General features: G+C 33.4%; 1 protein-coding gene across 1 annotated transcript in view; it reads left to right on the top strand.

The window, feature by feature from the left end:
• The window catches only part of LOC145293101 (dynein axonemal heavy chain 3-like), a 404,365-nt gene that overhangs the window by 346,240 nt on the left and 30,254 nt on the right, over window positions 1-27,871 (top strand). The window contains exon 63 of the mRNA XM_080139477.1: window positions 23,845-23,951. Within this exon, the coding sequence (XP_079995603.1) occupies window positions 23,845-23,951 (107 nt within the window). The remainder of the gene's footprint in view (window positions 1-23,844; window positions 23,952-27,871) is intronic.

Below are 27,871 nucleotides of genomic sequence, written 5' to 3'. Positions count from 1 at the left end.
TTTCTTTTCAATGGATGATCATTTTTTTTAATTTCTAAAGTTCAAACCTTTATTTCTCACATCTAGTATTTAAGAACACTTTAACCGCCATCTTTGAAAGTAATTAATTCATAATATTCTTTTACAAGGGAGTCACCGCTTATCAAAACCTGAATAAGGGTTAACGTGAGGAGAATGGTGAGACAACACTATAGTGATTGGTAATGGTGGAAATTTGGGTAGAAATTGATTATTTAAGAAAACGGTTCGATAAGAACTTATTTACCATTGGATTAAGAAAACGGTTCGATAAGAACTTATTTACCATTGGATTTGAAAATTACCATGTAATAGTCAGCTGGGAAGCAGATCTATGGTATAGAGTTCCGTAGGTGAGCAGTTCTAGGAGTAAAACTTGCGGAGAATGCTCTGTTTTACGGTTGTTGTAAAAATGGAACAGAAATTTAAATTTTGTTTCGTTTTAAATTCAGTACAGTTTTACATTACGTCATCGTTCATTTTTTTTTTTTTTTACATAGGCATCACCACTTATCAAGGTCAAGAGGCCACTCGAGGATAAGGGTTAAAGAGTGTATAGTAGAAATTGGACAATATAGTAATCGATAGTAATGGAAGTTCGGTAAATTTGTTAACTTGAGTGGAACGGCTCATCAGAAACTTGTTCACGTTGGACTTGAAGACAACCATATTATAGACAGCTGGAAGGCAGGAAAACGGAAGACAATTCCACAGGCGTGCAGTTCTAAGAAAGAAGCTTTGTTTATGGAATCTACGTTAAGGTTTAGGCACAGATAAAGAGTGGGGGGAATTATTGATAGTGTTTTCAGCTAGACGAGTGTTTCTTGTGAAAGTTTGGCGAGGGGGGGCATAGACTGAAGCTCAGTCGAACACTTTCCATGAAAATAGCGATACAGCAGAGACAAACTCGCAACATCTCTTCTATGAGATAAAGATTGCAGGGAAGGGAAAAGGATATCTCCTATGAGGCTACAAAGTCTATTTTGAACCCTATCAAGGCAGGACAAGTCCTTTCTAGCAGCTCCTGCCCATATGTGACAATAGTATTCCATCCTTGGACGTACCTGGCTCTTATATAGATAGAGAATTGCATCAGCTGTGAGATATCTACTGGATCGATAGAAAGATCCTACTATTTTTTCCAGCGGCCTTGGCAACAGATTTGATGTACTTGTTCCATTTAAGATCAGGAATAAAGGTCAAGCCCAGAAGCTTGTCAAAACTTGAGGTCTCCTCAAGACGAGGGCCATTCATTTCAATTGATGCCAGATGGGAATTAGAACCTTGATGATCTAAAGAGAGAAGCTTGATTTTAGACGCATTAAAAGTAACCAGCCACTCTTTTCCCCATTGTACCACGTGCTCAAGATCAGAGGAGAGAGAATCAGAGAGAACTTGGTCGTTTACTGTCTTAGATGTGCTACCATAGATGGTACCGTCATCAGCATAAATGTCTACAAATGATGTAAAGATGTGATTTGGAAGATCATTAATGTAGATCAGGAAAAGAGTTGGGCCTGTTCGACATGTCAACTTTTATATGTTTTCAGGTATACTGCCAAGGTTGAGGGTGTCTATTCCGAAAGCCGTTCTAAACATGGGGAGGTTGGGATGTTTATTTGTTGTAAGCATACCGGAAAACATATAAAAGTCGACATTTCCAATGTGAACGGTGAGTTAGACTTATGTAAAAAAAAAAAAGATACCAAAAAGGTATATCAAATTGAGTTTTTTTCGTTTAAAAATTAAATTATTCCGTTTTTGTTAATAAAATTTTATTTTTATAAAAAATCTTTCAGTTTATATATATATATATATATATATATATATATATATATATATATATATATATAACTTACTAACTAGCTCTACCTACGTATTGAGCACTTTTGAAGTAAATACTTAAAGTTTACGCATAAATTTATACTTTCGTATATTAATTTTATGTGAATAAATGAAGTAGTTATATATATATATATATATATATATATATATATATATATATATATATATATATATATATATATATAAAGTACGATTATTGAATTTTATTTCGATTACTTCCCCTTTTTTGGGCACAATATAAAAGAAGATTAAAACGGAACGAAATTGAAATTTTTGTTCCATTTTTACAACAACCGTAAAACAGAGCATTCTCCACAAGTTTTATCGTTCTAGGAAGTAAACTTTGTTCATGGAATTAGCATTTAGGCACAGATAGAGAGTGGGAGAAATTGTTGACAGTGGCTGTAGCTAGATGAGTGTTTGTTGTGAATATTTTGCAGGGAGTGGCATACATTCCAGCTCTATTAAGCACTTGCCGTGAAAATAACGATAGAGCACAGATAGACTCGCAGCATCTCTTCTGTAAGAAAGGGGTTAGAAGGAGAGGAAAAGGTCATTGCCTACTAACTTTCAAAGTCGGTTTTGAATTCTATCAAAACAGAAAAAAAGGTTCTGAGCATTTCCTGCCCAGATGTGACAGCAATATTCTATCTTAGGATATATCTGTCATATATAGTTTGATTGAGATACATTCTGATACTATTTTCTAAAATTTCCACAAGATTTATTTTTATAATATAAACCCTCCAAAACTGTTGGTTTGTTGGTTGGTTGGTTGGTTTTGTTTTACGGCATATCAACCCTTTTCAGGTTATTTAATGCCGAATCCAAAGATTCGGAAGAAAATTTTTTTAATAGAATATATTTGTTTTCAAATCGGTTCCTAAACTCTTGAAATATCATTCAGTTGCAAGATTTTTATAATAAAAAGTATATTTTTCTCTCTCCGATTTCGAACTGATTATCTTATCTTAAATATAAACTTGAAAATACTTTGCTTTTCGGTTGAACGCTTTGCAATGAAACGTCAGTTTAAATAGTTCAATTTCAACATCCCTTATATTTCTTAAGAACGCAGAAAAAAAAAAAAATGCAAATAAAGTCATTAAATACATGAAAGAGTCTATTTATCTACTATTATATAAAAAGAACTTTGTCTGCGCGTGGGCGTAAGAGAGATAGAGAGAGAGAGAGAGAGAGAGAGAGAGAGAGAGAGAGAGAGGGGGTTCTCTGTGGACTCGAAAACAGCTGGTCCGATTTTTATGAAATTTCACATGAAGATACCTTATATGCCTGTCAGTGATCTTAGATTTTTTTTGTATCAGAATGTCTTCAGTAAGTATCAATAATCGATAATCGAAATGATTCAATGAAAGAAGGAACAGGCGATTTTTACCTAAGTTAACACCTTATACAGCCTAACATAACAAGTGCATTTGAGATCACGCTAGCATAAAGGCCCAACATATAAAATCAACAGTAGGTTCTTTGATATGACAGGGACGCGTTCGAAATGAATATTTTTGTTTAAAGCACAATTAAACCATTACACTTGACGTTTTCATTATAAATTTAAATTCAAGCCATTATCACGGCACAAGCAGCAAGGCTAGGTATATAAAATCAACACTAGGTTCTTTGATATGACAGGGGCCCATTCGAAATAGAATGCTTCTATTTAGAGCACAATTGAAGCATGATGCTTGACTTTTGTATTTTAAACTTTCATGCAAGCTATTATATATAACAAATAATTTTATAAAATCAATAGTAGGTTCTCTACAGTGCAATGTAGACTACAATTTATGGTGGATTAAGTCACTGCAGCGAGGCATGTGAAGTTTTCTGCCGGTGTACCGTGATGTATCCTCAGGCAATCAATCGATTTGATTGTAAAATGGCTGATTTCATCGATTTCGGGGACAAATGTGGAAGTGTGAAACGTTCGTTGATTATCATTCAATCTCAGGCAACGTCGGGTCTCCTTGTTAGTAAATAAATAAAATAAATAAAAGAATATAATATATTAACACAGGCCGTAAATTATTAAGTTTAAAGAATAATAATTGTTAAGTTAACTTCAGTTACCGCGAAAATGTTCACGTTTACAGTAGCCTCTGTATGCACATTTGAAAAAAACTCGAACACATATCTGTCGAAGGAAATTTTCCTCAAATATCATAAGATATGGAACTTTCATCAAACCCTATTGACATAAGTAAAAATGCGGTGTTTAAGTATATAAAACACACACATATTGTGTTAATATAAGATGAATCTCTACATCTTATTCCACTGTTATATGTTTTAATTTGCTTCAGTTTGTGCCGATCCGTTTTTAACCTTTGCATTGTATTGTCTTCTATGAATTATTTTTATACACACATTAAACAATGCTTCAATCAAACTACATTAATCTATTATTTAAAATTTGTGAAAAAATATTTAAAAATTGTGTTTCATTTTCAAATGATTGAGTTCACTATTTGATGGAATAATTTATTTTTTACCGTTTAATAATTTTGTATTTTTTCTTTCCATTAATAATTTAGGGTCCAATTGCCGAGAAAATGATAATAGATGCTATTAAGAATGGATCTTGGGTTGTCTTGCAAAATTGTCACTTGGCTACAAGTTGGATGTCGAAACTGGAGAAAATCTGTGAAGAGGTAAAACAAAAATTTAGCTTTATAAAACAGGACAAAAAAAAAACAGAAAAGAAAAAAAAACAAGCAAATAAAAACGATGTTGAAAGCAAAACAAATAAAAACGATGTTGAAAACAAAACATAGTAAAAACAATAGAAGGGGGAAAGAAAACACAAAACATGTTCTTCAAGAAAAAAATGAAAAGAATTGAAACAGAAGCGGAAACAGTAATCATTAGGGATGGGACGATTCCAATATTAATTCCGATTTCGATATAATTTCCGATTCCATATAAAATTACCGATTCCGATTCTTTCTAAATCTCTATACATTTTACTATAAAGTTGTTATTTTTCATTATTACCGTAAAAACACATGTTAAATGTGCATATGTTTTCTCAAACATTAAGATACACTTGTGAGAGATGATCTATCGATTTTAGTTTTACTGATAGTTTAAAATTAATAGATATTCATTATTTTAGTATGACATACAGCGGGATAATATTTTTCTTTATAGAAAATCAAATAAAAAGCCAATTAAATGAATTGTTTTTGACATCGGAAAATAGGCACAAATTTTTCCGATTCTGATAGCGATTCTGATACCACAAAAAGTTCCGAATTTTTCGATTCTCGACTCCAATTCTGATTGATCGTCCCAACACTAGTAATCATACACCAAGGATGGTTTATAACGAATAAAATCTTTGTTTGGATGGATGACTAATGCATACAGAAATATGGCGGCAAGTTGAAATGCAAAATGTTCATTTCAATTTGCCGACAGATTTCTATTACATTTGCACACGTGCCAATTCATTCATAGCTTGAAGTGGTTCAATTTTTAATCTTTCTTATATATCTGTCGATAGCTCAAACAGGATGGAGTGCTAAATAAGGGAATGTTGCTGGAGCACTAAATGCTTTGGTTTTGATTCTAGCTGATAGCACCAAAGTCATTTTGAAATTAGTGCTGTATATATCTAATATTCAATAGAAAATTGGCTCTGTAATAACAAATACGAAAACTGCATGAATTAGATTATATATAAGTATATTTTACAACCAGCAAGGCTGATAAAAGTTGAGTTGCAGTAAAAGCGATGTAAGAGAAGATAACTCAGATTCATGCACTAGTACATCCAGAGAAGGAAGAGTGGAATTGTGTTCCTTATCACAAGTAAACTGTTAGGTTGGATGTAATTGACTAAATGCAGTAAGAAATAATATCTGACTCATTTTTGAATATGCATAAAATATCATCGACACATCGAAAATACATTTAAAACCTCGGACCTTATAACTCCTCCTCCTTAGTTGGGGCAAACCTGGCAAAAGAATGCAAATGCATGTTGGAAAACTGTGCCTCCAACAGTGAAGAAAATAAAGCATAGGTTTGACTACGACGACACTGTCGAGGAGATTAACTATGCATCATTCTGAAGACAGCACCATTGCTAAACACCTGATTAATCAACATTCCTGGCTCAGGATCCAATTTTTAAAAAATTAGGGGGCAACATGTCTATTCTTAAAGACACTACTAATAACCTAAAACTTGAAATATTATAAGTTAATTAAAACTAGCTATCTAAGTTTTTTGGGGTTTTTTTTTACATATGCATCACCACTTATCAAGGCCCAGAGGCCACTCGAGGATAAAGGTTAAAGAGTGTACAGTAGAAATTGGACAATATAGTAATCGTTACTCATAGAAATTAGGTAAATTTATTAACTTAAGTGGAACGGCTCATCAAGAACTTGTTTATGTTGAACTTGAAGACAACCATATTGTACTCAACAGGAAAGCAGGCAAACGGAAGACAGTTCCATAGGCGTGCAGTTCTAAGAAAGAAATTTTGTTTATGGAATCTACGTTTAGGTTTAGGCACAGATAAAGAGTGGGGGAAAAGTATTAGTAAAAAAACTTGAATAATATTAATAGCATCCTAAAATGCTTGTGAAGTGATAATTCAACTAAATAGGATGGGCATGGTAGCAAATTGCATAAGTTTAACGAAAATGGTGGGATCAACTGATAAACGACGACAGAAATATCGATAGTTTCTTGCAACGCATGTAAACAGATTGTTGGCGTCAAAAGAACAAATGAACTACAAAAAAGAGACAATGGCGTATATAGTCGGTAAAAGTAAATATCTTACATCATGATCAGCCATGTTTCTTATATCGAGTTATCAAAATGAATGGAAGGTTCAATTTACACAGTGTAGACATAAACTACCATAAAACTGATCAGTGGAAATTTTGTACAGTTAAAAATGTCGTTCATAGGAATTTGCCTAAACAAATCAATAGCAAGAGTTGTAAGTCATGTTTAGTTTCAGAACAGTTTCCGATGGTTAGTTGTTCTATACAAGTCCTGGAGATGAGTGGTTCTCAGTAGACAGTTCTTGAGTTGGAAGCCACAGAGCAAAAGATTCCTCCCGTGTTGATACAAAGAAAACATATGCGAAGTTGCTACAGAAAAGGTTTAGTTTTTATGGAGCAATTCTGGTTTCTGATTGGTTGGTGAATTAATTTGATTCTTCAGTTCCTAGCAGCATCGTTCATAAATAGAATCTTCCGACTGTGCAGGATCATACACCCATTATAGTTCAAAAATATTACAGCAATAATCATGAATTTTAGAGATAAAGATTGATAATTCAAATTATTTGGATTATTCGGACTACTATTATCATCTTGAATGTTATTCGCACAATGTTTCGGTCAATGTACCTTTCGACCTTCTTTAGTGTCCTACAGGTCCAAAAACCCTATACATCAAAGTTCAACTCTGTATGCGAAATATTCAGAGAGGAGTTTGGTAGAAACTTTTCGCACATACACACAGGTCACTTTTATATATATATATATATATATATATATATATATATATATATATATATATATATATATAGAGAGAGAGAGAGAGAGAGAGAGAGAGAGAGAGAGAGAGACAGATATAGATAATAATATTCTCATATGCTAGAACGTTTTCATCTTAAATTCTACACAATTATGCAGACTATAGAAATCTGTTTACATGCGTTGCAAGAAACTATCGAAACTATGCACAAATAGAATTCAGCGTAATATTGAAATGAAACCAATAATCTAATAAGAAACCATAAAAAAATGAATAAGTAATTAATTAACGCTCCCTTTTCTCAAGGAATATGCAAATTAGTTAACCTTTATGTAGTCGCTCGCATATCCATGATTGAGTACATTCAGAAGCTCATTTTTATAATTTTTAAGTAGAAAAGGTAAACTTTTAATATCAATGCCAGAGCGAGAAAAAACTAAACTTTATAGATATATAGAAAGATAGATTTCAAGTTCTGGAACTGATTAAAACTTTTTGTATTGCATTTTATTATTTTTTTTTTTTTACTGAACTCCTGTTTTCATTTAAAAAACAAAACAGTGCTCTTGCTTTGTTTATATATCTACTTGTTTGTTCAAATTACTATAAACCACACTTTTTTTCACTTTACAAATTTGAATTTTTTCTTTAGTTTCAATTTTTTCGTATTTATCTCGACAAACACGTTTTGCGTTTTCTTTCATCTCTTTTTTAAACTGTGTTTTATTTCTAACATCATTTTTATTTGTTTTGTGTTATTTTGATTATTCAGACTATGTGCTTTTGTTCTGTCAGTCATTACTGGGTAGAAGGCTCAAGTAATTTGCAATTGCGTTTTGAGTGTCGCCCGCATTGAGGATTGAACCTTCAATCCCCGGAAGAGTGTAACATTTTACATCTGAATTTTAGCAAGTATTTCATCCACGATGCTAGAGATCCTTACGAATTTCTACTTACCTTTCCGGCTGATGGAACGAAAGTATATAAGGTTCTGTTTGAAAATTCGTCCAGATTTTCGCGTTTGGCTGAAACATTCAACAAGATACCCCTGAAGAAGGTCGGAGGTCACATCGACCGAAACGTTGTGGAAATGAACTCAAGATGAGAACAGTAGCTCGAAAAATCCAAATAATACGAATAGCTAATCTTTATCTAAAAATTCAGAAATGTAGTAGAAGAGAGATTCTCAAATCTTGCTGATTCTATCATCGATCTGTGCTTTTGTACCAGATGTCAGATTCGAATTCAACTCATCATATCTTCTCAGTTAAGGTGAAGTCGTTGAGGTATGTGTGCACAGTGTGATGATGTGTGGAATTGAAATCTATTCAGTGAGGGTTGAGAATATCAGTACAGAATCACTGCTTATCAAGGCCAGGTATGTTATTCGATGATGAGGATTAAAGAGATTATCATCCATCTTTGAGCAGTATCCGAGCCATCCTTCAGGTCCACATCAGAACATGCTCAGGAGACAATCTGTAAGGATGTGTTCAATAGTCTGCACGCTAGCGCCACAAGGACACTGAGCGCCCTGTACATAGCTCCGTACTTGTGCAGGTTGTTCAGTGTTTTGGTAAACTTTGCTTGGGCCCAGTTGAGAGTTACTTTAAAGTGTCTCACTTTCATCTTATCAGCATCTTGCTTGCTGCCTTGGTGTGTATCCTTGATTTCCCAGTCAGCATGTTGGACACTTATAGATAAATGCAAAGGGAATCGATATGGAGGCACAATGTTTTTGCTTGCTGTTGTACTACTTAGGTGAATGCTTTTCATTACAGCGTTTTATTCCGCCAAGTTAATATATTGGGTAGTGTTCACCGGCTGCACCAACAGGCATCCTCCAATACAGCTCTATCTTTCTCCAATAGAACTCCTGGCGGACTGGCATTGACTCATAGATCTATTTCATCCGCATTGGTGCACAACTCTCTTAGGGCCGAATTCTTGTGCGTTGCTTTCTCACTTGTTTGATCCTCACACATTTTGGATAGCGCATTCCTCCTATATTTTCTTATTCTCACTATTACATAAAGCTGTGGTACTATTTTTGCTAGTACCACTGGTCGTCATGGTCACCCACCACCTCTGCCTGAAGGAAGGAAGGAGCCAGCCACACCCACAATCGTAAGGTATGCCTTTACTGTTCACTCTGACAAAAAGACGTCTAACCGACAGATCCTATTGACTGGGCCATCATGTCAGTTTAGCACCGTTTCCAGGATATTTACATAACACGTGGGTCGAGCACACCATTGACCGGCTCATAGTGTTACAAAGCTAGTAACACACTAGCAAGTGGCCCACGAGTTTTCTGCACAAGAAAAAAAATGAAAAATCATCTGTCTTGTGAAAACTTTAGGGGTGCTAGAAATCACATTTGCATATGTGTTATACGGTTGCTGCTGTTACCAACGCTAGTGGCTCTGTTACACAGGCATCAAGCTCTTGTTCATATGCATCCCTGACATTTGTGAGCACGCAATACCCTATGACGCCATTCTATAGCTTGTTTGATTCTTCATTGTTCGTCTATATCTATGATGCAGTGTAGTCTATTTCTATGATGCAGTGCAGTCTATTTCTATGATGCAGTGCAGTATATATCTATGATGCAGTGCAGTCTATTTCTATGATGCAGTGCAGTCTATTTCTATGATGCAGTGCAGTCTATTTCTATGATGCAGTGCAGTCTATATCTATGATGCAGTGCAGTCTATATCTATGATGCAGTGTAGTCTATTTCTATGATGCAGTGCAGTCTATATCTATGATGCAGTGCAGTATATATCTATGATGCAGTGCAGTCTATATCTATGATGCAGTGTAGTCTATTTCTATGATGCAGTGCAGTCTATTTCTATGATGCAGTGCAGTCTATATCTATGATGCAGTGCAGTCTATTTCTATGATGCAGTGTAGTCTATATCTATGATGCAGTGCAGTCTATATCTATGATGCAGTGCAGTCTATTTCTATGATGCAGTGCAGTCTATTTCTATGATGCAGTGCAGTCTATTTCTATGATGCAGTGCAGTCTATATCTATGATGCAGTGCAGTCTATTTCTATGATGCAGTGCAGTCTATATCTATGATGCAGTGCAGTCTATTTCTATGATGCAGTGCAGTCTATATCTATGATGCAGTGCAGTCTATTTCTATGATGCAGTGCAGTCTATATCTATGATGCAGTGTAGTCTATATCTATGATGCAGTGCAGTCTATTTCTATGATGCAGTGCAGTCTATTTCTATGATGCAGTGCAGTATATATCTATGATGCAGTGCAGTCTATTTCTATGATGCAGTGCAGTCTATTTCTATGATGCAGTGCAGTCTATTTCTATGATGCAGTGCAGTCTATTTCTATGATGCAGTGCAGTCTATATCTATGATGCAGTGCAGTCTATTTCTATGATGCAGTGTAGTCTATATCTATGATGCAGTGCAGTCTATATCTATGATGCAGTGTAGTCTATTTCTATGATGCAGTGCAGTCTATATCTATGATGCAGTGCAGTATATATCTATGATGCAGTGCAGTCTATATCTATGATGCAGTGCAGTCTATTTCTATGATGCAGTGCAGTCTATTTCTATGATGCAGTGCAGTATATATCTATGATGCAGTGCCGTCTATTTCTATGATGCAGTGCAGTCTATTTCTATGATGCAGTGCAGTCTATTTCTATGATGCAGTGCAGTCTATATCTATGATGCAGTGCAGTCTATTTCTATGATGCAGTGCAGTCTATATCTATGATGCAGTGCAGTCTATTTCTATGATGCAGTGCAGTCTATATCTATGATGCAGTGCAGTCTATTTCTACGATGCAGTGCAGTCTATATCTATGGTGCAGTGCAGTCTATTTCTATGATGCAGTGCAGTCTATATCTATGATGCAGTGCAGTCTATTTCTATGATGCAGTGCAGATATCTTGATGGCGTCATATCTGAGTAGCAGGTAAAAACTCAATATATTTTGCTGCATCACCTCATTGACCTCAGCAGATGCTCAAGAGTCTGTGCAAATCTTCCTTAACTCTAACTTTAACTCTAACCCCAATCTTACTCCACAGCATGTCTATGTCTCGCTATTTATGTTTGGTAAATAGAATTGCCAACTTCTTCAGTTCTGCAATGCAATGCAATGCCTCATCTACCAATAATTTCTGGATGGTAATGTGTCCATTAGTAATAGCATTCACTCTAGGTGAGTAGAACCGGCTTCCTCAAAAGTGTTATATAGCAGGGTTGCTATATAGTGTGTCAATATATTTACGTGTATATATGAACGAGTCTATTTGATGAATGTATATAAACATCTATTTAAGAGTCTGTTTACTGTTCTGGGTGTGTATATAGCGGGTGTATATATATATTTATGACAGTGTCTCTATTGATCGTTTAATAATATTCGCTGCGTTTATCTACTGTTCGTTGTGGGTGTATATAAGTGTTCATATATGCGAGAGTCTTTAGTGTTTGTAATCGTCTCTAGTTTTTTCTATTTTGTGATCGTCTAGTTGATTTGTGTGTAGCATATGCATAACAGGACATATAACAAATGCGGACAATACAAAGGGACGGAAGACAGGTCTGTGGGGAAACATACCTCATCCATCTTTGGGTCTTGTTTTGACGAATCTTGGAAGTTGCAGATGAAGATTCATCCCAATGAAGCAACCAGAAGTCTCGGATTGTATTTTCAGCAACTTTTATTTCCAGAATGTTTCTTTTCTTGCAAAGTTGCACGCTTGTCCTAAGCTGTAAATTCTATTGACATTGATCAACAGCTTTCTTAGGGTTCGTAGTCATTACAACCCATCGTCAGCTCGTCTCTGCTCGATTTTCTTAAACTCTCAACTGACTAAACTCTACGTGTATATAAGAAAAAATATCTCCCTTTGTAATTACATCATCAATACACGCAGCCTAGAGAATCAAATCAACTGATGTTTTGTCACATGATCTATTTGTTATTATTTATCAACTAAAATTCCTACACTGCTTGGTTTATGCTAAAATTCCACAGTTAATATTCTTCTTACTATCCAAAACATTTTTTATTCACAACATTTTTCCCTTATTACATTTTTCACATTCACCATCTATTATTCAATAACAATTTATAATAATAATAATAATAATAATAATAATAATAATAATAATAATAATAATAATAATTTCTTAAGTCATCTGGCGTTGCCCTGGCAGTGCCCAACATAACAAAAGGATGAAGTGTCAAAATTCACATTGTATAAAATGTTCATATGCTATAAAAACGGTCCATCTTTTGTTGGTAATCAAGTGGACCATGCAAATGCAACAATTATATATTAAAATAGTAGAATATAGAAACTCTTATTAACAGATTTAGTAGAAAGTGAGGGAAAAATTGTGAAGAAAATGGAATTCATTTTCAGTTTACAAATGTTTTTTCAGTCAACATTTGCTCTGACCTAAACAACATCAAATAATGTATTGTGTCATACATGCAGAAAACCAAGTTTTTGCTATTAATTGCAAAAGCACATGAAAGTTCGCAATTACTATTCATACTGTCATGGGAGGACATTTTCCTCATAAAAGTATTAAGATATTCCAATTTCTTAACATAATATTAAAAATGTATTATTATTACTATTAAAAATATTCTTTTGGAGAGATTCCAGAATGTTCTAAGGTGTAGAATATTAAAGTATTCTATTTTGAGCGATTCTAGAATGTTCCATCCACCAAAACTATAAAAGAGCACTGTTCGTCTAAAATCTTCAGTTATGTTAAGAGTTATGCAGCTAAGACACTAACTGTTGTTGACTCCGACAAAATTCCTAGGATAATTCTCCTGCCAGAAACCCATTTAAAATAATTAATTGCCTGAATCCCTCACAGAAAAACTGGACTTTTGGTGTATATGAAAATTTCTGTCTTTCTCTCTAACCAAAGAAATATTATTTCAATATTTTCTTTTACTTGATCTTTTGTCTAAATAAAAACATTAGACTAAAGTTAAAATTGATTATCTCTCTTAGACCTTGTCAAACGCTTTCAAATCTCTAGTAGTAAAAGCGAAATCATATTTAATATTTGTAAATATCGTTTTGGTTATTCTTTATCTCCATATATAATATTTTGATTGCAGAAATTCCCCTCTGGACCAAAGTACTGTAGGGCTGCAACAACAAATGCCACATACAAATTTATTATGTCTAGACTATTAGCCACTATCTGATGTAACTTTAGAACGACATTTCAGACACATTTAATCGTTATAATAAAATCCCACATTTCATCCTAGGAGCAACACCATCACAATTGCAACCATCTTTAGAAGAAGTAGTTCCTATTTTTCCTTCTAAATATTAAGTCCTTCTACCACCCCAGTCAACATCGAGAGGAAATATACACATTATACATATATTGTACTTGTATCCTTTGTAATTGGATCATAAGCTAACAGACATAACATAATCGTTCCCTTTTCCAATTCAAAAATAATAAAGTTCCCACAGACTAATTCTACTCATTTTGATTGGCTGAGCTTTGACCATTCCGGATTAATAGTATTTGCATGCTAAATAAACACTAATGTACCATTCAAATATGGCATCACAATGATACCTACTTTTGCCCTCTGAGTAAATTGCTGCGTTCATTTTCTTACATTTTACGACGTCAACAATATCTACATAAGTTTCACCCCCCTCTCTTCCCCCTCTCTCTCTGTATATGTTTTTCTCAACTCTCTCCCTATCTCTCTCTCTCTCTCTGTCTCTCACGCACACTCAATTGCTAGCTTGCTTTCTCTCTCTTGCTCGCTTTTCACATTTCTTTTTGTACTGAGAAAAAAACAACACATTACATGGCGATGCCGAAGTAAAAGAACAAACATTTCACAGCATCAACATCATCTACAACAGTTTTTATTTCCCCCCTCTCTTTCTCTCTCTTGCTTGCTCGCTCGCTTTGTAGATTTCTTTTTATGCTGAAAAACATTTCATGGCATGAATACTACCTACAACAGTTTTTATTTCCTCTCTCTCTCTCTCCCTCTCTCTCTCTCTCTCTCTCATTCGCTTTTTACATTTCTTATTATGTCGAAAAAACAACAACAAACATTTTACGGCATCAACGTTATCTACAACAGTTTTTATTTCCTCCTTCTCTCTCGCTTGCTCGCTTTTTACATTTCTTTTTCTGCCAAAATAAAAACACAACTCTCTGTATGTATTCTTCTCAAGTCTCCTTCTTTGTCTGTCTGTCTGTCTGTCTGTCTGTTAACTATTTTCTGTATTAATAACCTTACGGATAGTGTTCTTCAATGAAAAAATGTTTGCCACATTAATTCCTTCTTAAAAAATGAATTTTGTCTTGGAGTGGGATTAATTTACACAAGCTGAGCTACAGCAACACGTGACCGGGTATGGCTAGTGTTAAAACAAAAGTTTCCTTGTTTTTGACTTGATTTATGTACAATAAGTATTTCTTGAGGTGTGTGACTCCGAGTTTTTAGTTTTTTTTAATATTTGTTACATGTTTAATATTCCCTAAATACAAGCACGTAAAAATACTTTCTTCTTGTACGCAGCCCGTTCATGATCCTTTTACATCGTGAAATCAAACCTCCTTGTGTATATGTTCAAAAGAACTAAGACAAGACAAAAACTGATGGAAGACACTGAAGATTTATTCGACTCAATCTTCGTTACAAATCACTAACATACGTGATGGGAGGACAGAGAGACCGATAATCATGATTTAATCATATTTTGTCAGTTCATCTCCATTTCCTGTGATCACTCGTTACATGCTTCCAAGGAACTTATTGTTGCTCTCTAAGCTATGTAACGTTATATATGTTTCTATTAATTCCCACAGTTTAGTATCAGGGTCGTTCCAAAAGTTAAACCTCGTATATTTTTAACTCCAAAAGTTAAGGGGCTCGAAGATGGGAGTGATGCCATTAAAACAAGCGAGCTTTTTGTGCTTCAGAATTTATTTTTCTACATAGTCACCACTTATTCTCAATGCATTTTTGTCAGAAATTCAATGACGCATCTCTGCTTTTGACGCACATAAATGACAGGGATTGCTTCCTTAGAGTCTCACAGCGTCAATATTTGCAACAAAGGGATGAAATTTTCAGGTCATGAATACATAAGTTCAGTCATCCTAACAATGCAATTTGCAATCCCCTCTGATCCAATAAAAAATAGGAGCCATTATTTTTGGAAACCCCTCATCATTATGATCACTAATTGCTATTTTCAACTAACCAATTTATATACTATTTAAGTGCATGACTCGCATAGATTGCTTTATGAAGAAAATCTCTCCAAAATATATTTGATTTATTTGTGAAGGTGATTAAACCTGAGAAGACCCATGAAGATTTTCGACTCTGGCTGACAAGTTACGCGTCAGATGAATTTCCCGTTTCTATTTTACAGAATGGTAAGTGCTCCTTCTTTTTTTTTTTAATTAATTTAAAATCTGTGTATATCAAGAGTTCATTTTGTGAATACAAACAATAACGTCTATACACACACACACAAAACAAACAGAAGGCTTTTAGAACCTTTATTTCTATAAACTATGTATTTAAAAGTTTTTTTTTTAAATAAATCTTCAAAGTTTTTGTTTAAATTAGAAATGTACATATCAGCATCATCATGAAAGAAATCTGACTTGAGCATGTGGCGCAAAGGGTAAAAAGTGGTTATTTTAATGCAACCAAAACCAAACTTCTATCTTTTCACCATATAAGCTCTGATCTCTACTTGGATTCAGATTATATAAAATTTAATTAGATCCATTAATCAATCGTAAGTTTTTAAAAACATAATTTATAAAAATATATGACCACTGGTAAACCATAAATATTAAACCATGTGCTGTTTTCATCAATAGCTATTTCGTTATCTTTTCACCATAAACGCTCTGATCCCCACTTGGCCCAATTTATATGAATCGCTATCGTCTAAAACTTCTGGGTCTGACTGTTTCTCCAGACCTAAAGTGAAAGACTTATATCAAATCTGTTGCCAAAGTCTCCGGAAAAATAGTTGAATCATTCTACTGCTCTAGAAAGTATCTAACTCCTGACACAATCCTCTACCCCTACCCGAGCACCTTATCTTGCCTTGACAAAGTTCAAAACCGTCTCCAAAACCACGTAGGTGGTGCCCTTTTTTCTTGCCTGCAACCTCTTTCCCACGGAAGAGATGTTGCGAGCCTGTCTTCTCTATTTTTATTTTCATAGCAAGTTTCATCTGAGCTTCAATCTATGGTTCAGACGTTCACAAAAAATATTCGTCTAACTACAACGACCATCAACAGTTTCCCTCACTTTCTGTCTGTGCCTAAATCTAAACGAAAATTCCAAGAACAAAACCTTTTTCCTAACACTGCCCGCCCGTGGAACTATGTTCGGCTGGCCTGCTTTCCAGCTGACTACAATATGGTCGTCTTCAAGTCCAATGTAAACAAATTCTTGTTGAGCCGCTCCAACCCCTAAATAATCCATGACTACCCCATTTCCACCACTAAATATTAATATACTGTAGTCTCAGTGACTACCGTACACTCAGTAACACTTATCCTCGAGTGGCTTTCGGGCCTTGATAAATGGTGATGACTCCCATGTAAAAAAAAGGTCACAGTTCTTTATAGGCTTGATCAATTTGATATAAATTGGTTACTTTGAGGGCTTAAAACAATTTTCATTGTTTTGAAATACTTTGTTAACACGTTCCAGTGAAAACTAACTTGAAAACTGGAAAACGAAAGAGGGTGGCTATTTGAGATATTTTCTTTTTAGCGTTCGTTCAAATCACATCTCGATTCAGTGAAAGTATGAAAAGAATTTTCCGTTTAAACTATGAAAGTTATTTCCCCATTCGATTTTCATAGATAAACATGGATGTGTTTTATGCTTTATAAATCCAATATATGGTTTATATTCAGTCACTGTTAAGTTGTCTGTGAGTAAGCCCTTCACTCAACCTTGCAACACCGGGTATATACAGCTAATATATATATATATATATATATATATATATATATATATATATATATATATATATATATATATATATATATTATTATTATTATTATTATTATTATTATTATATATTATTATTATATATTATTATTATATATAATACTAGCAGAATCCGTTAACCGGCGTTGCCCGGTGGTAGCATGAACCATCCCCCACATAAAAAAATTCAAATACGGTTATTATATTTGTTGTTGGCCAAATATTAAATTACTAAGGTCTATACTGCCAAAATAGCCTAATCAGTTGTTTTATTTTTTTAATAAATGTAGTAATAATAATATGTACCTCGAACGCTCGCCACAGCTTTAACCTTTACTGTATGTAACACTATGTAAGTGTAATTTAATATTATCATTCTAACTTTTTACCATTTAAAAGAAGGTTTAAATAAACTGCTAATATTTTTTACAAATTTCTTACAGCATATAAAAATAATGTACATGCGAGACAAAAATCGTTTCTATGTAATGATGTATGTGAAACTGTAGACATACCTATGTTTAAGAAATTTAGAAAAAAAAATCAAATAATAGTCATATTATCCTGTAATTTTCGATATTTATTCATTATTAAATAAACTTGTTTAGTAACTAATCTGTGCTTCAGCCTTCTCAGATGCATATGATGGCAGAGTTTTGGTACCGCGCTATTTGTAAATAGTGTATTCAGGTTAAATTCAAGTTTCACGCTAATTTTTCTAATAGTGACAAGACACCCTCCCCTCCCGAAGGTTAAAATTACTTTGTAAATAAAAATAATATTATTTTAGCACGGTACCAAAAATACAAAAGTACCCAAAATTATACTTTGTATTTTTCAACGCTTTTAATATATAAAAAAAAACATGTACTGCAATTGAAAGTCGTTTTTTCCATGATTCTCGGTGGACAAAGAAGAAAAAAAAGTAAAGGAAAGATTTAAAAAGGAAAAATAAAAGAAATGACAGAGTAATATTGTGTCAACGTATAATAAAAACCCGAACCTCCCCATGTTAAGAACGACTATCGAAATAAACACCCCCAACCTCGAAAGCCGGTTCTGACACAGGGAGGTCGGGGTGTTTATTTCAAAAGCCGTTCTTAACATGAGGAGGTTGGGTATGTTTATACTACGCTTGGGCAGGTCGTAAGAAAAATGCACAAATAACTTTGAATTCACAAACAAAACCAAAAAAATCACAACTTCACATGTGCAATAATGACGTGATTAAATTATACGCATGCAAAGTTATTGAAGCATTTTACTGGAAAAAACAAACAACAACAAAAAATCCCCCAAAGAAACGATTGTTTTATCTCGTGTGTCTGTAATAATATTTTAGTAAAAGCGAATTACTATATCGGTATATCTCTTACGAAAAATAAAATATAATTATGAATCATTTTTTATGAGGGTCTGTCACTGTAACTGAAGTAAATAAATTACGAAATGTACACAAATAAATAAAATAAATAAATAAATAAATAAAAGAAACTCGTACAAATAAGTAACAAGACATTTTTTTTTCGAACGGGGCTTTCGGAATACCCCCCCCCCCCAACCCGAAAGCCCGTCTTAACACAGGGAGGTTTGGGTGTTTATTTCGAAACCCGTTTTTAACATGAGGAGGTTGGATGTGTTTATACTACACTTGGCCAGGTCGTAAAAAAAAACACAAATAACTTTGCATACACAAACAAAACTAAAATTCACAGCATCACATGTGCAATAATAACGTGATTAAATTATACTCATGTAAAGGTATTTTTTATTTTATTTTTATTTTTTATACATTTTTAATAAAAAAACAAAACAAAACAAAAGGGAACGATTGTTTTATCTCGTGTGTCCGTAATAATAATTTAGAAAAAACGAATTACTATATCGTTATATCTCTTACGAAAATGAAATATAATTATGAAAGCTAATGATCAAAACTCTCTTTGCTTTCACCTACGTCCGCGTCATGACTATAAAAACGTCAGTCTTCGCAACACACCAGGAGTTGAGCCAAGAGACAGTCAGTCAACCAGCATGGGGTAATCATCTGCTCCGTCGGATTCCTTCCCGACGTTAAAAAAACACTTTCGCGCACATCATTCATCAACTTCTCCACATGGAAGCACCAACAGCGAGAATTAACATTTACATTTCTTATTTCATCACTATTCCTATCAGCGCCCCATTTTACTCTCCTAAGAAGTTTCAAGATTAACTTTACGCCCCCAAATCTTCTTTGCTGAACATTCTCACATCCTTACGAACTTTGAACACTTTAGTTTGTTTTTGCTTTCATGAAGTTTTTTTTTTTTTTAATAAACGATTTAGAAATCAATCATTTAAAATTTAAACCTATATTGTTTGTCTGGTTCCTTCTCACCACCATACGCTTATTCCTAATATAACACACGGAAGGTATTTGTAAAGGAAAATAGTTATTTTCTACCAAAGGATAAATATATAATAACACGGTAATTCTTTTTTGGCACGTCAGCACGCCAAAAAGTACCCCACGCGCCAAATTTCATTGTCATAAAAACAACTTTCTAAAAAAAAAAAAACAAAAAACAAAAAAAAACGCACATTTCCCTTACTTTTGGACGTTAATATTTTTAAAATAAATAAATCATTGTTATAATTCTTTTTGTATCCTTTACAAATGATTCAAATTTTAGTATGTTATTATGGATGATACCAGTTGTAAAAAATTCAGCGTTCCACAATTATTATTTCTAACAAATATTAGGTTTTAAAATTTTGTCCCATAGTTTTGGACGCTACTATATATATATATATATATATATATATATATATATATATATATATATATATATATATATATATATACTAGCAAAAGTACCCGTCGTTGACTGGGTTCAAAAACAGCCTACAGAAAATGGACTCTGATTTATGAAAGTATGATAGGTTATGAAAAGGAAGGGTTGTAAAGAGAAAGCTTCGAATTTGGGGGTATCGAAACAAAAGCAAAATATGATGAAAGTAAAAATAAAATAGATAAACCCCATAATTTATTATACCATACCTGTTCACACTAAAACACTTATCACAATATTCTGTGGATCTATATTAAAAAACCTTGTTAAACTTTGTGATATATTTCCATTTTATGGAGGTCAGGCGCGAACGAACACCCCATAATTTTATTATTCCATATTTCTTCAAACTTAAACATAATTATCAAAGTATACTTACGCAGATAGGTATGAAAAGTCTTTATTAAAGTGTGTGCCTATTCCCATTCTATGGAGGCCAGGTGCAAACGCAGACCCACAATTTTATTATACCATCCCTATTTAAGTTAAAACATACTTATCAAAGTATTCTTATGTACATCTATATCAGAAACCGTTGTAAACGTTTTTTTTTTTTTTTTTTTTTTTAATTTTTTATTTCCATACTTTGTGGACCAGGCGCGAACACAGACCCCACAATTTTAATGAACCACCGTTCTGCCAGATCAAACATACCCATTCCTGTGTCTCGATACATCTTCTATCATTATATGTGATCACTTTTCTATAATAGTCAACCATATAGGAGCCTATTCGTGACCACACACACACACACACACACACACACACAGACGTTCAGCTTTATATATATATATATATATATATATATATATATATATATATATATATATATATATATATATATATATATACTTCTTTAGAATAGTTTTTTTTATTTTACAATCAGTTGGTATGGAAACCTGTAATTATAAGATTTACAAAATATTACTGGCGGTAATATTCTATAAGTTATCCCATCTAAATAAGAATTGCTCGATATGCAAGATAGAGCAAATAAATTAAATTGTGATTCATATATATATATATATATATATATATATATATATATATATATATATATATATATATATATATATATATATTGGACGCTATAAACTAGGAGTGTCAGAAATCGCCATTAAAAATGTGTGATAAAAAAATTAAATTATTACACTTACTATCTTTCGAAGCTTGAAAAATATAATTCAAACCCTATTTTTTTCAATAAAAAGAAACAAAGACCAAATTTTAAAATAATAACAGGTTTAATAGCAAAATATGCAATATTTGTTTTCTTTTAAAAAAATTTCAAGAAAATCAACGAATTTTAACTTACTTCGAATATATATATATATATATATATATATATATATAAATTCCAAAAATCACCTCCCTATAAAAATACTAATCAATGGGTACTTCCATTCTTCATTGTTAAGAATTTATCCGTATTTATATTTTATATTCCATGTCCTTTTTAAATAAAATATTTTTTTAAGCAAGGATTAAAAAATACCGCGACATGAGATGTTTCACAACTAGAATAACGGGAGAGAAACGCCGCCTTTTCTTCAAGTTGAGAACTTAGGTGGCCTTAAGCGCCAGAATTAATCTCCCTTTCTATTGCTTTATAGTTAGTCAATAATTCCACTCGACCGATTTTCCATTTTTTTATTCTCTTAAAGAAATACATGAGTTTTTGATTCAATATATTTAATTTCTTCTTTTTTAATCTAAAAAAAAATGAATGAAGCAGAAAAAGTTGTAGGTATTCAATCTTTTCAGGAAAAAATTTTTAAAAGGTAAGGTTTCACTTTAAAAAAATCAACGTAGTTTAAAAAAAGAAAAGGTTTTAAACTTTTGACTTACAGGTAAATTTGCACAAAACTATTCTTTTTTTGTTTCTTGTCCCTCCTGCTAATAGGTTCCGACCCCATCCCGCGCACATCCGACCGCGCTCCTATTTTTTTCTTTCTCTGAAATTTGGTTGACAAAAGGATGAATTCTACAGAATATTAATCTTATTCATAACAAGTTGACATTTTTGTTGCTGGACTTGTTGGTGGAGTTTGTCACAGCATATTGTGAACAAGTTCAATCCATGCAAATCTCGACAATTTCAAAGAAACATTTTCTTTTGTGTTTCAAAAGAAGTTGAATGTGTTCGATCGTTGGGTGCGGCGCTTCTTTACTTTTTTCTTTTACCTTTTTATTCACCTCAAACATAGCGTCTATTGTGCTATAAATCATATTTACAGGAAAGCAACCTAGATAGAGACAACAGGATTTTTGTTCACATTGCATTTACATTTCTTCATGCTGTTACAGTCAGGGAAACAATGAGCAGGAAAGAGATTCCAAAGACACATTGTCTGAGTAAAAAAGCTATTAGAGTAGAAAATCTTCCAGTATCTATAGACCTCTACGGTGAATGGGTGGGATTTTGCTACTAGTCAAGTAAATCAGGAGTATTTACATTGGAGGAAGATATAGACGCAGTAAATTGAAAAAATTGACAGAGTAGTTTGTTAGAGACTGTTCCGCACTTGCGCGCGCAGACCCCCCCCCTACACAAAGTTACTTTTATATATATATATATATATATATATATATATATATATATATATATATATATATATATATATATATATATATACAGTCCTGGTCAAAATCATAAGACCACTTAAGAAAGTAAGCGTTTACGCATATTATCAAATTTTTAATCAAACAAATGGTTGAAACCATTGCCAAAAGGGAAAATATGATGGAAAAAAATGAAATCTGCTTCATTCGAAACCTTAACCCTGATCTAATAATTATTTTTTAAAAATCAAACTTGCTTAGTAGAGGGAGGCTACCTTCTTTGTAGAAGACTTGACAACATCTTTTATGTACTTATTCCATTTCATGTTGTCTGAGAGGGTCAGGTCGAGGAGTTTGAATGTTGGACTCTCGAGAACACACTGGACAGGCTTGATCCAGTTTCCTTCTGCACTCCTCATAGTTTACAAAGCAACCTTTATGTTCCAACACTTTCATTTTTTATACTTGATGTAACGTTGTTGTTATGTATCAACACGCGGGACCCACATATTGTATGCAGACAGTAGCAAGTGGTTAAAGACAAGAAAAGAATTTGACTCATTTTTTTTAGTTGTGAAACAACAGACATTTATTTACAGGTACTTTCAGAATAATGCCTTGTATCGTGGTCAAAATTCTTCTCGTATTCCAGTATGCTTAATAAGACTCTACCGCATTGAACATGTTGTACTCTGTCTTTGCTTGGTCATGTTTAGACACGTCTTTCCCTGTCTCTCTTGGGCCACATGTGTAACACATCTATTTCTCTCCTTCTCAGGCCACGTTTTTCTTTTTTTTTTTTCATAATCTTTTTCTTTACTTCTTCCTTGCTGTGACGTCACCTCGCACACGACTCGGTCATTTGCATATGTTGGCTTTTGTACAGTTGCTGCTGCTGCCATATGCCCGTTCGCGCTCTGTTACATTAATTACATGGACAAACTTTGACTGTGAATCTACTGAAAGATTTCTGCTTCGTATTCTTAACCTGCTTTCATTTATTTTCCTTGTTTTAGGTGTAAAAATGACAAACGAGCCCCCAAAAGGTCTTCGCTCCAATGTGATGCGCTCGTACCTTAATGATCCCATATCTGATGCAAAGTTCTTTAATGATTGCAATAAGGTAAAGTATTTTTGTCCTTATTTAAGTGAATTACACAAGATCAGGTTTTTTTTTTTAATTCCTCAATTCGCTTTTATATGGGCGGACGTGGGGTTATAATTAATAATTAGATGATTCCAATATTTTCTAGATTCTGATACAATTACCGATTCTGATTTTGATTCTTTATAAATCTTTAAATATTTAACTATAAAGTTGTTTTTCCTCCGATTACCATAAAAAACACATGTTAAATGTGCATATATTTTCTCAAACGTAAAAAACACTTGTGCGTTAGGAAAGAGGTGATCTATAGATTTTAGTTTTACTGATAGTTTAAAATCAATAAATATTGATTATTTTATTATTACTACCAGCAGTGAAAGAGTTTGTTTTAAACAAAATCAAAGAAAAAAAGTTAGTGACGAAATCGTTTTTGGCGTCGGAAAATAGGCACAAATTTTTCCGATTCCAATACCCAAAAAGTTTCCAGTTTTCCGATTCCTGGTTCTCGACTCCGATTCAGATAATCGTCCCAACACTAGTTATAATATTTTTAATATTTTACTCTGAAGAAAACATAATTGATTTGTAATGATTCCATGGTATTTTCCAATTATTTACATAACCGCTTCCCTGCTTATCTCGAGTATTGGTGGTATAATCATTCTGAAGATTCGCTTACAATCCTAAGTATTTGAATTTTATTATTTAAATTAAATTTACTAATAGTGGGACAGGTTATCTCAATATTCCATAAGAATCTTTCAATTAGTGATACAAGCACCAAGTGAAAGATTGTTTCAGCAATTTGCCCGACTATTATCCAAAACGCTTCGTTCACTTTCTGTTGACTATATTGGGAACTTTAAATTCCTTGTGCAGTCTTGCTCTTTTTTTTTCTCTTATGTTTACTTCTAAATTACAAGTCACTAATTCTTTTTAGCAATTGATTTTTACTTATTATTTTAAAAATATTAAAGCATACTTGTTTCAGTAGTTAATCCCTGTATTGTATTCAAAATTCCAAATTTAAACAGATACTGAGAAAAGGTAAAACTTTCTTCAGTGGATTATTCGTATTATTTCGATTCCTTGGAATACTGTTCTCATCTTGACCGGTTCGGTCGATGTAACTGTCGTCCTTCTTCTGGTGTATCGTGTTGAACTTGGGAATTTTTCTGTTGAACTCGGGAATGTGCATCGAATTTCAAACGGAGCCGTTCATTTAATTCGTTTACCATCCCAAGTATTTGAATTCTATCACTGAGATTAAATTTACTCAAAACGCTTCATTCACTGATAATTTCCTGTTTTCTATACATATTTGGAACTTTACAATTGTGACGGGTAAGAATAAGAAATAATACCACCGCCACTACTACTACTGCTACTAATACTGATGACGATGATGATGATGACATCAAATTGTAACTCTCCTTTTTTCCCTTCTGTCTTTCTTCTTTCGACCAATCGGATTAAAGACAGAAATAAACTTAAAGTAAATAAAAAGTGCAAAAGAAAGGAAGGAAGAGGGAGTTAAGAAGTGGATCCGACGAATTCATTATGCATTACAAAACGAACTCTAATCCGACCACAAATTCTTTGTACGGTTTGATAATTCTTGTTCTGCGTTTCTTTTCTTTTCTGTGTTTTTTTTTTTTTTAGCTATTGTAGCCTATTTTAGTTTAATAAATTTAAAAAATATAAACTTTTATTTCTTTGTGCAAAGATGTCTCAAATAGCAAATGCAGAAAAGACTTTTTTTAATATACACTGCGTGTCAAATTATTAACGAGATAACATTTTTTTTACCAGTTTCAGAAACTTACCAGTAGTTCCGTATTAAAAGCTTCGGAAACGTTGGCAATGCTGAGCTGCGCGTACTGTGAAATTTTCGTACTGTTCCGCGCAATTTAAACAACTTGCCATCGTTATTGCTGAATCAACGGATTTTTCCAAAGTTTTGTTCACGGATGAAGTGCGTGTGACTCTTGATGGCCCAGATGGCTGGAGCAAGGGATGGGTCTTAGATGGACGACATCGTCATCAGCGTTTAAGGCGCCAAAAAGGTGGTGGTGGGATAATGATTTGGGCTGGGATTATCGGAGGTACTTTAGTTGGCCAATGGAGAGTCCCAGAAGGCGTAAAAATTATGTCAGGTGCTTACATAGCTTTTCTGAAGGAGCACTTCGAACAATAGCTGAAGAAGCAAAGGTTGACGTTCGGAAGAACCATTATTTTATGCATAATAATGCTCCCTCGCATGCAGCAAACAAAATCAAAGAGTATTTGCAACAACTGGGGTTCTCTGGGCGACGGAAGATGGAGTGGCCTACAAATTCACCAGATTTGAACCCAATTAAGAACCTTTGGAGTATCATAAAGCGACGCCTCTATGCAAGTGGACGCCAATTTAAGAGCAAAGATGAGTTGTGGGATGCTCTCCAAGAGGTATCGCGAGGAGTAACTGTTGACGAAATCACAAATTTGACTAATTCTATGGACCAACATCTTTTACAAGTCATCATATATAAGTGTCGCATATGCCCTAATAATTCTGTCGACGTAGAAATTGCTATGTAGTTATTGTGTCCTAAGCTTTTTTCCTAGTTTATGTAATGTTTGAATATTATTTCAATGAACAAGTTATGGGTATATTGTGTTTTTTTTCAACCTTATTAATAACTTGACACACTGAAATCAACAGATATTCCTGTCTTTTGCCATAGTTTCGCTAATACTGCTTTAAATACTTTTATTTTCGGACTGGAGTAGCCGAATAGTATTGTAAGTACTTTCTCAAAGTTTCATGGATTTTTATGTAAACTCGTTAATAATTTGATACACAGTGTAAATCTGATATACAGACGATAGTATTTGCTTTGACTTTTAATAAATCATTACGCCACTGCGGCTGATTGTTAAACCTGAAGCACACAGCATCATTCAACTGGATCTAGTGTATGACATAAAACATAAAGCATTGGTAGTTAACTTGGGTGGGAGTAGATGGTTCCCGCTAACAAATTGAGCCACATGTTATAGCATCAGCCTTACTTCTGCTGTAACACTCATTCGATTTCAATTTAGTATCCGAAGCGGTTCATTCACAAATGCGTCTCTGTTTTCTATAAATTTGCTTGCTTTACATTTCTCTATAACTTGCTCCTGACTGGTACTCTCAACTCTCCGACTCTAATTGACTAACTGGCCTGGTCTCTCTAATTGCGACCGACTCTAACTCTGAGCTACTTTAACTCTCTACGTGTATATCAATCAAACTCTTCCTTTGTCTGATTCTCTGCCAGACTCTACTAAATATTTGAAGCCAAATCTTTCAGAAAAAAGGTCAAAAGGGACCAAAATGATAATTATAGTCAGATTTTCACAAACAAAAAAAACCAAATTAAAAAAAAAAAAAGTGTGTGCGTAAATATATAAATATTTATGTATTTCACACATCATTATTGTTATTTTTTGTGTGCTTGTGTAGATTGGTGATGCTTTAAACCGACGCATTTCATATATACTTACGTATATTGAAGGGTGTACTTTCCAAATAATCGCTTCTTTTTTTGACGATTTTATGCGACAAAAAAATTACTGAATTTTATTTTAAAAATATGTTGCAGAAATAAAATTGTTGGCAAAAAAGTTCGTTTTATTTCGTTCAATAAACTTTCGTATTTTTTTTTTTTTTTTACATAATAATGAAAAAACGCAAATATTTGGGAGCTAACCCATTTAATTTAGTCCCGAGTTAATACCTTCAAAATAGCCATATTCTCTCTATAGCATTTTAAAGGTAATAATGCTCAAGCGTTCAAAAAATGTTAAATTGGTTGTTTCTTACTGCCTTTCACATTCACCTTAATTTTACGGCATTTATAGTTTTTCGTGTAATCTGTAAACGAATAAAACATTTAAAATTGTCGCTG

The sequence above is a fragment of the Euprymna scolopes genome, chromosome 14 (assembly GCF_053919585.1).
Source record: "Euprymna scolopes isolate OS-2025 chromosome 14, ASM5391958v1, whole genome shotgun sequence".
Taxonomy (NCBI): Eukaryota; Metazoa; Mollusca; class Cephalopoda; order Sepiida; family Sepiolidae; genus Euprymna; species Euprymna scolopes.
This window is presented reverse-complemented; position numbering and strand designations above follow the sequence as displayed.